At 38.0% G+C, this 16,449-nt stretch overlaps 1 protein-coding gene across 1 annotated transcript in view; it reads left to right on the forward strand.

Annotated features, from left to right (window-relative positions):
• Window positions 1-16,449, forward strand: part of LOC139155889 (protein WWC2-like) — a 190,571-nt gene that overhangs the window by 84,779 nt on the left and 89,343 nt on the right. Inside the window, exons 3-7 of the mRNA XM_070731238.1 lie at window positions 7,357-7,560; window positions 9,090-9,166; window positions 10,966-11,045; window positions 15,341-15,470; window positions 16,043-16,189. Coding sequence (XP_070587339.1) covers window positions 7,357-7,560; window positions 9,090-9,166; window positions 10,966-11,045; window positions 15,341-15,470; window positions 16,043-16,189 — 638 coding nt within the window. The remainder of the gene's footprint in view (window positions 1-7,356; window positions 7,561-9,089; window positions 9,167-10,965; window positions 11,046-15,340; window positions 15,471-16,042; window positions 16,190-16,449) is intronic.

Consider the following 16,449-nt stretch of genomic DNA (forward strand, 5'->3'; position numbering starts at 1 on the left):
GTTTGACACCCCTGCTGTAGAACAATGACTTTAAATAAGTTGTAAATGGGCTTACAACTCTACCAAGATTGTTCTGCTCTGAAGATGATTATTCGCAAGTGCAAAACATTCAATACTGTTGCCAATCTTCCCAGGAATGGATGTCCCAGCAAATTCACCCCAAGGTCGGATCATGCAATGCTCAGAAAAATTGCAAAAAATCTAAGAGTTACATCTCAGACTCTATATGCCTCAGTTAGCTTGTTAAACATTAAAGTTCATGACAGTACAATTAGAAAAAGCTTGAATAAGTATGGTTTGTTTGGAAGGGTTGCCAGGAGAAAGCCTCTTCCCTCTAAAGAGAACATGGCAACATGTTGTGGCCCGTCTGCGTCCTGCACAGCTGGTCATGGATCCTGAGGATCAAGAGACGGTTGTGGCCTGGTACCCTAGGCCAGGGCCGCCATCAGGAATTTTGGGGCCCCATACAGCCTAAGTGTCTGCCCCCCCCCGCCATTTTAAAACTACTTTTTTTAAGTTTTTAAGAAGATGTTAGATAATCATCTGAAAATAGTTGTAAATAAAACCCGATGTTCCCAGAATTAACTTTATTCATAAGATTATGATAGCAACAACTTGACCTTAGTTTTACTGGAACTATAGAATAATCATATAATAACCGCTGATGTTACAGGCCGTATAACTATATAAAGAAGGAACTGTGAGGATAACAGATCAAAAGGGACGGGGGTGGTGTTTGTTATGTTGTGTTGTTTTGTTGCTTGTCTTATAAAATGCAAATACAAAATTTAAACAAACAAATAAGTATATTGTAAAATGATAGATTATGTACTATCTTATTTTTTTAATGTTTACATAATAACTACTTTTTAAAAAAAAAATAATCTGTCTGAAGTAGTGTAGGATTCCTGTCTAAGCAGGGGGTTAGACTAGAAGACCTCCAAGGTGCCTTCCCACTGTTATTCTATTCTAATTATCCAGGGGTTGTGTAGTTATCAGTGGTATTAAAATAGGAGCTGTTAAAAAAAAACCAAATACAATTTCATATTGCTTCACATCTCAATATCCTTTTCGATCTAGTTTTTACGCCCATCGGTGAACGCAGGTCTGAACGAGCCCGTGGTATCCAAGTTAATTTCAAAGTACACTGCTCAAAAAAAAGTGAAGGGAACACTTAAACAACACAATATAAACTCCAAGTTGTCAATCAGCGTTGCTTCCTAAGTGGACAGTTTGATTTCACAGAAGTTTGATTTACTTGGAGTTATATTGTGTTGTTTAAGTGTTTCCTTTATTTTTTTGAGCAGTGTAGATAGAGCAGGAGGTCTCCAATCTTGGCGACTTTAAGACTTGCGGACTTCAACTCCTAGAGTTCCTCAGCCAGCGAAGCTGCCTGGGGAACTCTGGGAGTTGAAGTCCGCAAGTCTTAAAGTCGCCAAGGTTGGAGACCCTCTGATAATACAGGGATTCTATCGTTGTATAAGTCAGTGTTTCCCAACCTTTTTTTGAGCCGCGGCACATTATTCATATTTTCAAAATCCTGGAAAACATTGAAAGGGGCGGGGCGGGGGGGGCGGGCTAAAGAAAAGTTTGGACAAAAAACCCCTCTCTCTTCCTCCCTTTCGCTCTATTTCTCCCTCTTTCTCTCTTTTCCTTCCTTCCCTTCTTTCTCTCTCTCCATCCCTCTTTCTTTCTTTCTTCCTCTCTTTTTTGCTCTCTTTCTCTCTCCCTCCTTCCCTTCCTCTGTCTTTCTCTCTCCCTTGCTCTCTCTCTCTCTCTGTCTCCCTTGCTATCTCTTTCTTGCTTTTTTCTCTCTCTCTTTCACTGTCTTGCTATATGTCTCTTTCTTTCTCTTTGCCTCTCTTGCTATCTCTCTTTCTTTCTCTCTTTCTCTCTCTCTGTCTCTCTTTCTCTCTCTCTCTGCCTCTCTTGCTAAGTCTCTCTTTTTCTCTTGCTATGTCTCTCTTTCTTTTTCTCTCTCTCTGCCTCTCTTGCTATGTCTCTCTTTCTCTCTCTCTTTCTCTATCTCTCTTTCTCTGCCTCTCTTGCTGTATTTCTTTCTTGCTCTGTCTCTCTCTGCCTCTCTTGCTAAGTCTCTCTTTTTCTCTTGCTATGTCTCTCTTTCTTTTTCTCTCTCTGCCTCTCTTGCTATGTCTCTCTTTCTCTCTCTCTTTCTCTATCTCTCTTTCTCTGCCTCTCTTGCTGTCTTTCTTTCTTGCTCTGTCTCTCTCTCTCTGCCTCTCTTGCTAAGTCTCTCTTTTTCTCTTGCTATGTCTCTCTTTCTTTTTCTCTCTCTCTGCCTCTCTTGCTATGTCTCTCTTTCTCTCTCTCTCTGCCTCTCTTATATGTCTCTCTTTCTTTCTCTCTCTCTCTCAGCTGACTGCAAGCGGGAGCCCTGACGGTGGCAGCTGGACGTGCTGCTGGACACCGTATATGCCAGGCCCGCAGCGCCAGCATGTACGATGTCCAGCACCACGTCCAACCGCCACGTCAGGGCTCCCGCTTGCAGTCAGCTGAGAGAGAGAGAGAGAGTGCTCCCTCTCGCTGCCGCCATCTCCCCGCGACTGCCTGCGGCCGCTGCAGCCACCCCCCCTCCTACCGCCAGTGCCCTCCCACCGGGCCACAAAGGACACTTGCCGCCGACGCCAGGAAAGTTCCAGCTGGGCGGGGCGCTGCCGGTACTTCTGTCCTGGGGCTCCCGCTCGCAGCTCTCCCCCGGCTTCTGCTCGATGCCACGGTTTTCGGCGCTCTCCTGCTGGTCCCCAAAGAAGGAAGGCGGGAAAAAGGCGTGAAGAATGAAGCTCTCCTTCTTCCTGCCTTCCTTCTTTGGAGCCCAGCAGGAGAGCGCCGAAAACCGCGGCATCGAGCAGGAGCGCACCGGTTGGGAAACGCTGGTATAAGTTACAACCGGGTTCTGAAGACCAGCCCCACACGACAACAAACCTCCCTTCTTTTGCTTTGGGAAGGCGCCTCGAGTTTCCCTCACGTCCATTCATCCGGGTTATTTTTCTTTTACCAAAGGGAAGCTCTGATTGACGGCATTAATGCGGCGGGGGCCCTCTAATCACCGGGCCCGGTACGGGGCTCCCTGTAGTACCCGTCTATCGGCGGCCCTGCCCTAGGCCCGTGTATCTGGCACCTGAGTCTGATAGCGAGGAGGTCAGAGAGGATGTGATGTCAGAAGCTGAAAGCCAACCAGGGCCTTCTGCACCTCTCGAGGTGCACATGAGTGATTCAGGAAAAGAGGAGAAGCCTCTTCTTGATGCTAGGGTATGCAGAGTTGCCAGAAGGCATGAGTGGCTAAGCAAGAGGTGTCTGCGTGAATAGATCTCTAGAACAATTGGCCACACCCTTAGGCTATTTAAGGTTGAGCTATGTGACGCTTCACTTTCGTTATGTTCCAGATGTCCGCTCAGATTTATTTCTTGGGATATTATTATATCAATGATGAATTACAAACTGAGAAGTGGGTTTCATTATCTCTGGGCTTTCTGCCAATTCAGAGTGAGTCAGTTAATGAGAGCTGTGTGATCAAAGACAATATCTGTGAGTTTTGGTTTCTGTTTTGGGCTCTAATTAGCAACTGGCACCAAACAAACTTATTCCCTGCTCCTAAAATATTAGAAATACAGTGGTACCTCGGTTCTCGAACGCTTTGGTTCTTGTACATTTCGGATACCGAACAAAATTTTCGGCAAAAATTTGCTTCGGTATCTGAACAAAAATTCGGATACCAAACAGTCACAGAAAATTTTGTTTATTATCCGAAATGTTACCGCCAGGGGCGGCTGCAATCCCGGCAGCTTCAGGAGGCTGAGGAGCTCTATAAGCGCTCCAAGCTGCAGGAAGGGTGGGGGCGGCTGCAATCCCGGCAGCTTCGGGGGGCTCCTTTCCTCAGTGCTTTGTCTTATTACCTTAAACATTAAAGTTCATGACAGTGCTTTGTCTTGTTACCTTAGCTACACTAACTTTCTCCTTCCCGGCGGCAGCAATGGTGGCGGCTTCCCTTCGAGTAGCATCAGCGCTGGGAACATCACGTGATGAAGGGAGGCCACCAGAGCTGTCTCAGCAGTTGCCGCCGCTCCAGCAGCTTTCCTTCATTACGTGACGTAAAAATCATATGGTTTTACACGTAAAACAGAACTGAAAGAGGAAGTACTTTCATTTTCACATGATTGTATAGCACACACATACACACACAATTTAAATTAGATTTAGATTTAGATTTCATTGGATTTGTATGCCGCCTCTCTCCGAAGACTTGGGGCGGCTCACAGCATGTACAGAAAAACAAGTAACAATAATAACAAACCAATTAACACATTAAAAAACAATCTTTAAAATTCTAATTAAAAAACTATCAATATCATTCATTCAACAATCAAGCTAAAGCATTCATTAATCGGGGAGATCTAAGGAACCCCAGGTCTGGCAGCAAAGATGAGTTTTTAAACTCTTTCCGCAGGCAAGGAGGGTGGGGGCAGTACAAATCTCTGGGGGGAGCTGATCCCAGAGGGCCGGGGCCCCCACAGAGAAGGCTCTTCCCCTAGGTCCCGCCAGCCAACATTGTTTGGTCGACGGGACCCTAAGGAGACCAACTCTGTGGGACTTCACTGGTCGCTGGGATTCGTGCAGCAGAAGGCGGTCTTAGAGATAGTCTGGTCCTATGCCATAAAATAGAAAAATAGAGAAGAACACTTGATTTCACTTAGGAGTCAACATCTAAAAGTTGAGTTGGCTTACTTTTATAAGTCTGTGAAAATGCAAGTGCTTTTTTTTCTATTTCTTTGAATTTTGAAAGAACCTTTCCACAGAAATGTCCAGAATATATTTTATTAGCATTGACAAAGAAAAGACATTCTGATTATTACTCTCACTCTCTTTAGAACTACATCTTATTTTCATTTGCCCCTTGAATTCACATCAAAATATAGCATTAGAAAGATTAAGTGTGTGGAACTATCAAGCATTATCGACAGTTTTTACCACCAGGGACTTTTCTCTGCTATAGCAGAAGCTAACCAAACATATGTTTAAAGACTATTGTAGCATATTTGAATTACTGTTTGCTCTGGATAATTTAAGTAGTCAAAAGTAGAGAAAAGTGTCTTAATGTGGGATGTATAACTAATGTTCTTGGAGTGGGAACTTAAATCAGTAGCTTAGATTAATGCCTTCTTGAGAGTTGTGAAGTTGTAAAATATCTCCTAAGAGCTATATGCTGTAATGCTTTTCATCAGCTGAAATTTCACTCATTGACTGAAATCTCTTAGAAATCTGAATCTTTCTCTGAAATTCCCCAGGTGTTAAAGCTTTTTTTAAAAAATTAGCAGAGTTAAGGGGAGCCCACTGAAACTCTGTAGTGTATTTCTTATAATTTACTAATGAAGACAAAATCTGTATTGTATAGGTTTTTGTGTATTCCTTGGGGATCTAAGGTTACACTGAACAAGGTGGCATTAAGGATGCAATGTTTATAGTGCAGTGTTTAAGGTTTACTAAACATTTTCTTCAGTGTTGAATATCTAAATACTGTACAGTACATGTTATTTTAATCTTAAATTTTCAGTGCTGTTTCAGAATTCTTTCCTCTGTTGTTGTTTTATTCAACAGTAAGGGGGCAACATTTTGATTTCCATTTATTTTCATTTCCAATAGTAGAGATAGGAAGCAAATGAGGTGCAGGCACACACTAGATTTCCTACAACTTTGATCTTACTAAAAAATAAAAGTTGCTGGTTTGATTATGGAGTTGCCTCTCTTTTATGATCCTTTCAAACTGCTGGGGCAAACAATTATTATAAACAAGCTTATGCCAGTGCTTAAAATCCAGGGTGGGCTGCTGGGGGTTCGCAGGGGTTTGAGAGAACTTCTAGCTAAGATTATGTGTGGTTTGAAGAATCCCCAAATCCCACTCCTAGCTGACAACCGCCCCCCCCAGCCCAGCCCTCCCAAGAGTCCCCACTCGGCCAATTTTGGATGCAGTAAGTTCAGGGTGCATGGAGACTCAGAGAGAGCAAAAAAGGGCCTACCGGAAGTCCGGGAAGGCAGGAAACAGACCTGTTTCCTGCCTTCAGAAGATCTCAGGAGCCCGGGAAGGGCAAACAGCTCCCCCTGTGGTGCAAGAGGCCAACGTGGCCACCATGGTCACGCCCACTCAGCAACCTTAGCAAGAACCCCTTGCTAAAATTTTTGAACCCACCCCTGCATTTTGAATTGATATAGATGTGACTTATATAGACTCCAGTTTGAATGGACTTTCAAGAAATAGTTTTGCAAAAGGTAAACAGACAATTAATCTACATACATTCACCCATTCTCCTGTACAGTTGAATGACAGCATTTTTATTTTCTCTATGAAAGTCAGCTTTTATTTTCCTAAATAGGATTCTAATAAATGAAACAAAGAAAAAAAAATAGGGGGTGTTGTATATACTTCTGCTCAGTTGGAGGATGGCGAAGAGTTACAGGTGTCAGAACAGGTGGGAGGCCAGCCACAGGACATTGCTATGAGTCCAGACTCCAGTGAAGAAGAGACAGATAATAGATGGTTAAATCTGCATTTCAGGAGGGTGCACAGGTGCAAGGAACAAGTGTTAGGGAAGAGATATTAAGGGGAGGAACAGGTTAATTACTGAAGTGATTTATTCGTCACGTCCGGGCGCCAGCGGGGAAGAAGGGCGGAGTTTTATGTTGTAAATCTATCATGAATGTGTGCCAATAAGGGCTACGAAGTAAGCTAGTTTATTCTCTGCTATTTAACAGTTGTTTTATTGCTTTGAACTACGCTGCCTAGACATAAATCTTAAGAAAAGGGAGGGGGTCTGGAGGAATGCTTTTGTGTGCCCTAAGCATTAAGATAAGAGAGAAAAGAATTTGACTGCCTGTAATGCATTTTGAATACGGAGGAGAGGAGAAATAAAGATGTGGATTTTTTGTTTGTGAAACCCTGCATTCAGTAAGCGTTATTTCCAATTTAATCAAAGTTTCTAACCAGAATCCAGAACAGGGAGGAAGAAATAAAGCTAATTACAAATAATCAGAAACAATAAAATTAAAAAAAGCATTACCAGTAGTTATTGCCTGGTCCAAGTTGATATTATACTATTTGAATTAACTTAAAATGTGTGTCAAAACATAAAAGTAAAAATGATTCTTTTCTCTAATACATATACAAATCTTTTCCTAAGCTATTTGATAAATAACCTAGTTTAACACGTCAGCACTTAATAACAATTTGTTTCTTATGCATGTACCAAAATAAAAGTGGGTGGCGGGTTTCTTGTTGCTTTCTTGTTGTTTTTAGATTTAAGGGGTCTTAACTGAATGGAAGCTTTTCTTCTTGTACCTGTACAGAAACTACACAGATAGAAGATCCAAGAAAGCAGTGGCGACAAGAACAAGAAAAAATGTTAAAAGATTATCTTACTGTAGCTCAAGATGCACTTAGCACTAAGAAAGAACTCTTCCATGTGAAAGAGCAGAGGCTGGCTCTTGCCTTGGGTGAATATGTACGGCTGAATGATGTTTACAAGGAAAAATCAAGCTCTTATACAAGTCGTATGTATCAAAGACATATGTATGATATGTGAAATATGCTAACCTTCTCTTTTCATGTTTTTTAACTTGCATTTATCAATTCAAAAGATCTGGGGGATCTTCAAGAAACAATTGTGGGCAGCCCTAGTTAAACTATCCCAGTCCTGGGAGCTGAAGCAACTGATTTGGGAAGGGTAAATCAGAGGATTCTACTTTATTAACCAATTCAATTTTATAGAGAATTTGAATATTTCTTTATCTGTATCAAATACTTACAGGTACTCCTCCAATTATAACCACAAATGAGCCCATAATATTACTCATTGAGCAAAATGGTTATTAAATGAGATGCTACATGTGTGTTTTACTCAATGACTGCATTCTCTGCAGTTACATTTGTTAAGTGGAGTATCTGGGCCTCCCACCACACCCAGGAAGCCTTCTGTCTCTTTTTAATGGTCTCTGCTCCATTGGGAAGAACAATGACTAAGGGCAGGAAATCCTGATCCAGGAAAAACTGCAACCAGTCTTTACAGAAATGCTGGTAGTTATTTGAGTTTTCTTTGGATGGGCAAAATGTTATCATTTGCTAGCATTTTTCCCTGCATGGAGGGGAGGGGAAATCCCTTGACTTGTTGGGGGAATTGATCTCAAATCCAACATTTTCTCCACTTCCCTATTTATTTTCCGGGAAAAGCAGAAGAGAAGATTGCAAATGGTGATCTCATCATTGCAAGAGGGCTTGGTAACCAGTTGTAAATGTAAGCAGATTGCCAAGCGTGCAAAATGTGGTCATTTGATGGGAGGGTGCCTGGCACAAGGTTTTACCATAGCTATGGATTTATAGATTATAAAGCGCATCTTCCAAGACTATCATGAGTGGGAATTATTATTAAACCACTGGTTGTAAATTGAGAATTATCTGTACAAACAATTATTTTGCCATGTAGGTGAAAGTTTGGAAGCCTCCAGATCTGAGATCAGATATTGGGGCAGAAGTAAGCTAATGTTGTTGTTGTTTTTAAAAAAGAGGCCTTGACCAGCTTGGGAAAACAGACCTCCAGCAACCAATCCTGAGATTGCAAACTAATGTAATGTAGAAGTTTACAGTGTTATTAATGTTTGATTTGAGAATGGAGAAGCAGATATCCAGTGCAAGCCAGATTCAGGGTAATAGTGAATTAACAGGAACCATTATACAGTTGCAACCACAGTTGGGACTGGAGTTTCTTTCACAAAGTGATGCAGTTGTAAAGCAAGATGGCACATAACTTCATCCTACTTCAAGGCTTGCTTTATGGGAATAAAAGTAGGTGCATACACCACTAATAGCTCTTAGACAAAATGAGTAAATAAATGTAATAAACAAATAATGCTGTCCAAATGATAAAAGCGAAAATGCTTTGAGTTTTCATTGTAATATAGTAACCAATCTTTTATTTTGCTTTTTATAAATCTGTTGAACTGCTGTTTAAATGTTTTAGGGAATTGAAACATAAAATGATCTCCCAAATGGTTCATTGTCTTTTCCCTCTTATTCCCCTAATAAGTTTTCTCAAGCTCCTCTTCCAGCACAAAGTATGATCCTGATATTCTGAAAGCAGAAATCTCCACTATAAGATTAAGGGTAAGGATGCTTTGAAATCTCCCAATAACTCAACTAAATTGTTTTCTTAATACTCTACATATACAAGCCTATATTTTGTGGACATTTGTAGTGCTAATAATTTTAAAAGTAATATTTGCTTTAGGAGTTGTTCATGATCAACATATGGAGATAATTATTAAACCAAAGGATTTGGTTTAAGGATGTATGTTTTGAAATGAACATTGTCTAGTGTGCCCATTGGAATTTTTTATTCTTTTTATAGATTGTGTTTCCCTGCAAACTCCTTTCTTCTGGCCACACATTGATGCCTGTCAGGAATCCTCCCCTGATCTTATTTGTGCTCTTTTTCTCTTAAGCTATCTCCCTGTGGCTATATTGATAAGTCCTGTTTTGAATAAGAATAGCTTCCTTAGACACATGGGCATTGACAAGTTAACTTAGGAAGCAAACATGAATTTCATGGTAAATGATGTTATCCAAATAAAGGTACATCTTTTAATCCAGCATATCTCTCATACCAGATGCTTGTCACAAACATTAGGACAATAGAATTCCTTGGTGCTCAGCAAATGCTAACAATGCTTTATTTACATGAGGTAAATAAACTCATAAGCATTAGCATATCCACAGTGGTAATATCTATTTTTTTCCTATAGAAATGAATTCTGAACACTAATATGTATCTGGTTTGGATTTCTTACTACTATCACCTGGGGTAAATGAATTTGAATGTGATTGAAAATAGCAATCCAGAAAGAATAAAAATTTTTGACTACTGATTGACTAAATATTTAAATATTTGAGATAACTAGTGTTTTAAGATACAATATATTTAGTAGAATGTCTAAACTATAATGTACATATACAGTATGTAGAGCAGGATTCAAAATAGTTCCCTCATATATTTAGTACATATATCCAATCACCTGATACGTAATTGTTGTTCTTCTTGGACCTCTTGTTTTTTTTCTCCATACTAAAATACAAAATACTCCTCCTCTCCCCCATTTAAAGGATTTCCTCCTTTTTCTATTTCGAGATAGTAGTTTCTGTCAATCTTCTCTTGTGTAAAAAATAAAATCTGCAGAGAGAAGAAGAGTCCCGAAGATTTAGTAAAGAAGCTTTATTTATTAATTTGTATTATTTATAAAGCTAACCATCTCAGAGCAATGAATCTGTGCAATATACAAAGATTAAAGCCACCATTACAAATACAACCCTTCATTTCCTTTTTAAAACAACAACCCTCAAAACAACAACAGGAAAAAATTGACATCACCAGGGACATTCACCTAGCCTCTTGGCCCAAACACCTGGATAAATAGGTCTTACAAAAGAAGTCCAGAATTGGAGCATCCATATCCTGGAAAGGAGGATGCTGTTCCACAGGGCAGGTATAGTTATAGACAAGGAGTTAAAACAGGGGTATCCAACCTTGGCAACTTTAAGAGTTGTGGACTTCAAATTCCAGAATTCTAGGATTTGAAGTTCTCAGGTTGCTAAGATTAGACATCCCTGAGTTAAAGGGAAAAGCTTTCCTGTCCTATGATACCATCTACAGCTGTGAACCATTTTAACCATAAATCAGATGATGTTGAATCAAGTCAGCCAGAACTTGGGGAAAAAAACATTTTTTCCACAGAATATCATGTGATAAAGTCAATTTCATGTGGTCTTTCATGTATGGTCGTAGTATTTAAAAACAGGAACAAGGACAATTCCAGATACCGGGTCTTATTTATCGTTCATGTTTAAAGGTGTTGATTATTCTAAATTGTTACAATATCTTAAAAGCAACTTTTATTTTTACATACAAGGTTAAAAAACTGAAGAGGGAACTTTTGCAAATGAAGCAAGAATTATTATATAAGGAGCAAGGCTATGAAACATTGCAACAGTGAGTACAAGAAAATAATTGAAACTGACTTAAATAATTCATCCCATTGGTTAGAACTAAATCAAATAGAATAATTTTTTGATTGAAATAGGTGAGAAATATCTACAACCAATTGCCTATGGAAAAACTAACCATCTTTAGAATGCCCTGTTATTAAGAAAGAAAAGCAGAAAGCTGTTCAAAAGGTGTAAAAAGTGAAAGAATTGAATAGGTCCCTGTCTGCCACTTGTGTGATGGAGAAAAGCAAAAAAGCTGCCAAAAAAGACAAGAGAAGCAGTATTGCAGGCTGGTTATTTGGCACTATGCGCCCTTTAAGTATAATTAGACCTTTACTGAATATTTAACTGTCATGGAAAAGGACAAGCTTCAGTGAGAAGGTTGAAACAGAGGAAAGATGGAGCTGAAATAAATCAGAAATTGGAGAAATCCCATGTTCTTTTTGCTCCACTGATCTTTGCATTCCCTAAGTGCCTGCTCACTCTACTTGTATTTGGCAAAGTTTAGACAAGCATATTATGAATATCTATTTGAAGACTGCCCTGCCCAAAAGGAAAAGCCAATCATCTAAATTGGCTGGGTGGCAAATGAATAGCAGCTATAATATCTCCGATTGTATATTACAGAATATCCAGTGCTAAATAAATGTACATAAAAGAAAGTTGAGCAGATTTCTTGCAAGTGTTCCTTTTTTATTTATTTTTCAATGGATAAGAATTTCAGACTCCCTGTAATCCCCGTTACTATATCAAATGATATTAAAAATATGAAATTAAATATAATTAAAGTTTAAAGAATTCACAACCACAGACTTTTAAAAGTTAAATGAATAAATATAATAAATAGATAATAAAAAATGCTGGTATTATTTTGTTCCCAGTTTGCTTTTCCTTTTAAAGCATAAATATACCTAAAGCTTTAGAATTTCTGCTTCTATTAAAATTAAAATTAGTCCAACACACTGCTTGTGTTACATTAATGTAAAATAAAATGTTGTTTGAAAACCAACTTGCTTGCAAGTAATTTCATTAGGAAACCAAAGCAAGTTTGGGAAACATTCAGCAGCATGCAACAAATAAACAATGAACATTTGTTATGAAAATCATAGCTGTCAGTTTATGACTAGCACTAATTCTATTTATTGAAAGCAGGAAGTCAGAATACATTTTATATTGGAAAGATCCTTTATTCATTTCTGCCATATCTGTTAGAAAAGATATGTAATTAAAATATAATACTCTGAAGCAATAGCAAGCAAAAACGTCAGCATGCTGGAAAAGCTCTGATTCATATCACTTGTTTTTATGTGCAGTTAATCCAGGTTGGATGATAATGCAGCAAAAATCAAACATGATTAGGAAGTAAATACTCTGCTGTCAATAGCATATTTAAATAGAATCCAGGTGTAAATCATGCTTAACATAAGTGATAGAAGCTTTGGACTAGTATGTTTTCCCTTCTTTTCTCTGGTTCGGGATAGGTAAACTAATCTCCACCATATATGTCATTTAACTGATACTATTTTAATCTCCTATTCATACAACAAATAGTCATCTCTGTTTCCCACATTACAGTGCAAAGGCTTGTTTCTTTAATGAAATTTCAAATCTCAAATTATGTGGATAATTTTGCTCTAAGTTAATTCTTGAGTAATATTTTTTTTATTGGAAGCCCATAATAAAGTCAAGAAAAGATTTTATTTTCAGTGCAAAAATCCTCTTTAAGTATATAGGTAAACCCTTTCGAGTTTTAAAGTATTTGTGAATCTTTTCTTTGGAAAGTATAACTTGGTAATTAAGAATGATAGATTATATTGGAAAAAAGAAAACCACGGCATTCCTTCTTATAGAATAAGGACTAGCAGAGCCTGAGGGTAAAGTGAAAAAAGGAATCATCCTAAAATCACTATGTAGCCACAAATGAACTACATCCAAATCTCTTTGACTGCAGATTTACCCTCAGTCCACAGCTAAACAGTCATACTAGTCATAGTTGATCTTTTCACAAAATGGCTCACTTCATCTCTTGTAAAGGGTTGCTTACTGCCAAGGAAACAGCTCAGCTCTTTTTGAATCACATCTATTAATATAGAGGCTTGCTTTCAGATTTTGGAGGGCACTGTTTCCACTTTTGAATGTTCAGGCCACCATTCTGGAATGAATGGCAAAGTAAAGAACACAAACCAACTCTTGCAGCAATATTTAAGGTGTTACTGCAGCTATAGTCAAGATAACTGGTCCTCATTATTGCTGTTGCCAGACTTTTCATATAATAACTGTCTCCACGTATGGAAAGCTATGACCTCCTTTCAAGACTTGTATGGCCCGCATCCTAGAGTTCTACCAAAGAACCCAAAGTAGAAAGAGTCCATCCCAGAGTGATGGATTTTTGCAAGAGCAGCTGGCTGCACAAACACTGTAGAAACTGCAGCTAGAACAAGTTGAGGTATTGTAGTTGTACAAGAAGCCTATAGACGTCCATTGACAGGAAGGGCCACTGAGAGCTGAAGAAGCCAAGTATGGCTCTCTATCAAGGTTTTTTTTTTTTTGAACAAGGTCATCTAAGAAACTGGATGCTAAATTTCTGGGACACTTCAAGGTCATCCAGCAGATCAAACCTGAAGCGTTTAATTTCCAGATATGAAAATGAAAGTGCATCCAGTTTTTCGTTGATCTTTGTTGGTCAAAGATAAATGCCCTAGCACCTTATGCTCCTTACGCTTTTGAAATTGTGTCTCTAGGAAATGTTATAGACGCAGATAAATCATTGACATTAGAGATACTAAAGTCTAATCTATGCAGTAATACTAGCATTTAATTTTGGGAGTAGTTCAAAGTACTTAGTATGATTTAGTATTTTGTGGGAAGCAGGCCAAGAAATAAGTTTTTAAAATACTAGATTACTATATGTGTTATAAATTGGTCTAACAAATCAAAAATCATGTTGCGGAGGTTATAATCATTTCTAATTTCACTAACCTCCATTTATCTATCTTACAATATAGAATGTATGTAGGTGTATATATGTGTGTGTATATGTATATATAAATATTCCATATTTACAACAGCACAAAGCTTGAAACTTCAGCCTGATGATGGTGAATGTGATTTCACCGAAACGTCGCATAGACACTCAAAATATTACACGGGGCAAAACCCGAACTCAGAACAATCTTCATACATATACATACATACATACATACATACATACATACATACACATATACATGTACATATACATGTGTGTGTGTGTGTGTGTGTGTACATTGCTTCCTGTTAACCTGTAATATTTGGATGAAAATGGAATCTGATTCAGATATATGACAAAATATTTTAGTCTACAGAAAAGTAAAAGTAGAAAAAGGATATTGGACATTTACATTTGTTCATAAATGTTGACTTCATTATATTGTTTTAATTATAAAATATCAGATAATTTAATACAAATGAACCCTAAGAAAACAAATCTATGAATAATGATAAATATTTTCTTCCTTTAAGGAAAGAAAGTTGATACTGTATCTATATTGCAGCGTAGGCATTTGACCAACTTACTTACTTACGTACTTATTCAATGTTTTAATGCCGCCCTTCTCCTTAGACTCACGGCGGCTTACAACATGTTAACAATAGCATTTTTTAACAGAGCCAGCATATTGTCCCCACAATCTGGGCCCTCATTTTACCCACCTCAGAAAGATGGAAGGCTGAGTCAACCTTGAGATGGTGATTACATTTGAACCGCTGACCTGCAGATCTAGCAGTCAGCTTTAGTGGCCTGCAGTACTGCATTCTACCCACTGTGCCACTTTATTAAACTTGTGCAATACTATGTTATTTCCTCAGAAGCAAAATTCACAGGTATTAAAAATGCTTTTTTAATCCGAGTCCTCGGAGTCCTCCAAGTTCCTCCGAGTGGGGCGGCATACAAATCTAATAAATATTATTATTATTATTATTATTATTATTATTATTATTATTATTATTATTATTATTATTCATAGGGAGGTATATATGAAAATGTAGCTATAATTTAAGGGTGATTTGAAGCTTTGTGCTGTCAGTTTCTCAAACATCTCTATTCCCACCTATCTATTAGTAAAGACAGAATTTAGAAATATGGTATTACTAAGATTAAAGTACTCTCTGATGCTCCTATATTGTGATTGAAAATACTCGCTCTTTATGGAAGGTAATATTATTAGAATTGCCCGTTTCTCTTTCGCTCAATAGGATATTCTTCTAAATATCAGGAACAACACTTTTTTTTTGAACTTTTATCAATGTACTGTTTTACAGAATTGACCAAAAAATGTCTGGAGGCCAGAATGGATATGAGTTAAGTGAAGCCAAAGCTATTATGAATGAATTGAAGTCTATCCAAAAAGCTATAAGCTCTGGTGAAAAAGAAAAACAAGATTTAATGAAGGTATTTTGATATCATTTTTGTTCAGCATTTGTAGTGGTGGTCTTTTGGGAATAAGGGTACATTAGGCCCTAACAGCCATCACAATGAGTAAGAGAGGAAATTTCTAAGGTCTTACTAAATTTGAAGAAAAGGAAAAAGAGATTAAGTTACAGAATTGGATCTTGGAAACTGGATATATGTATTTTAGTATCTCTCATACATTTGGTAGATTAGGGATATTTTGACTGCATCGCTTTATTTATTACAGAATTATGAGCAGATCTTTTGGCCTTGTAAAATGTTTGCTGATTGCCATTTTCATTTCCAGGATTTGGAAATAATTGCAAGATAGTATTGACACAGATAACTAAAATTTCTCACCATGCCTTTTTAAATACCTTGTTTGAGGGGCAGACAAGAGAATGCATGCACCAAGTTGTCTTTCAAAATAGATGTGGTAAATGTTGATGAACTATTATAGGATATTCCTTTCTAAATTGTTCTCTCTCTCTCTCTCTTGCCTATGCATTTCTTGCTGAGTGTTCTTGTTCTTTTGTAATAACAAAGCTGCAATGATGTGTTGTTGTTCTCAGAGCCTTGCAGAGTTGAGAGAAAGATTCCTTCTTGGTCAAACTATTGCCCAATCAGAATCAGACTTGAGATTCAACCTGGCACATTCCCAACAGTCTCTATCCAAACAAACTTTGGATGCAGGATCTCAGACTGACATTTCTGGTGATGTATGTTTTTCCTATTAATTAAGGGTGGGAATAAAAAAAATAACTATGGAACACTCTTGAAGAGATCTGAGTGAAATGTTAGTCAATATATCAAGAGCATTCTAGAGAAAGCCTCTCATGTTTCACTCTCAAAAGGCACTCCTTTCTTTGTGCTGTAGAAATTCTACCAAGTGATAGTGATTTTCTATCAGATTTTCTACATGGGATATTTGGAATGTGGTTTATCTAGAAATAGTATCTATGTCATTATCATTAATAAG

The sequence above is a fragment of the Erythrolamprus reginae genome, unplaced genomic scaffold (assembly GCF_031021105.1).
Source record: "Erythrolamprus reginae isolate rEryReg1 unplaced genomic scaffold, rEryReg1.hap1 H_9, whole genome shotgun sequence".
Taxonomy (NCBI): domain Eukaryota; kingdom Metazoa; phylum Chordata; class Lepidosauria; order Squamata; family Dipsadidae; genus Erythrolamprus; species Erythrolamprus reginae.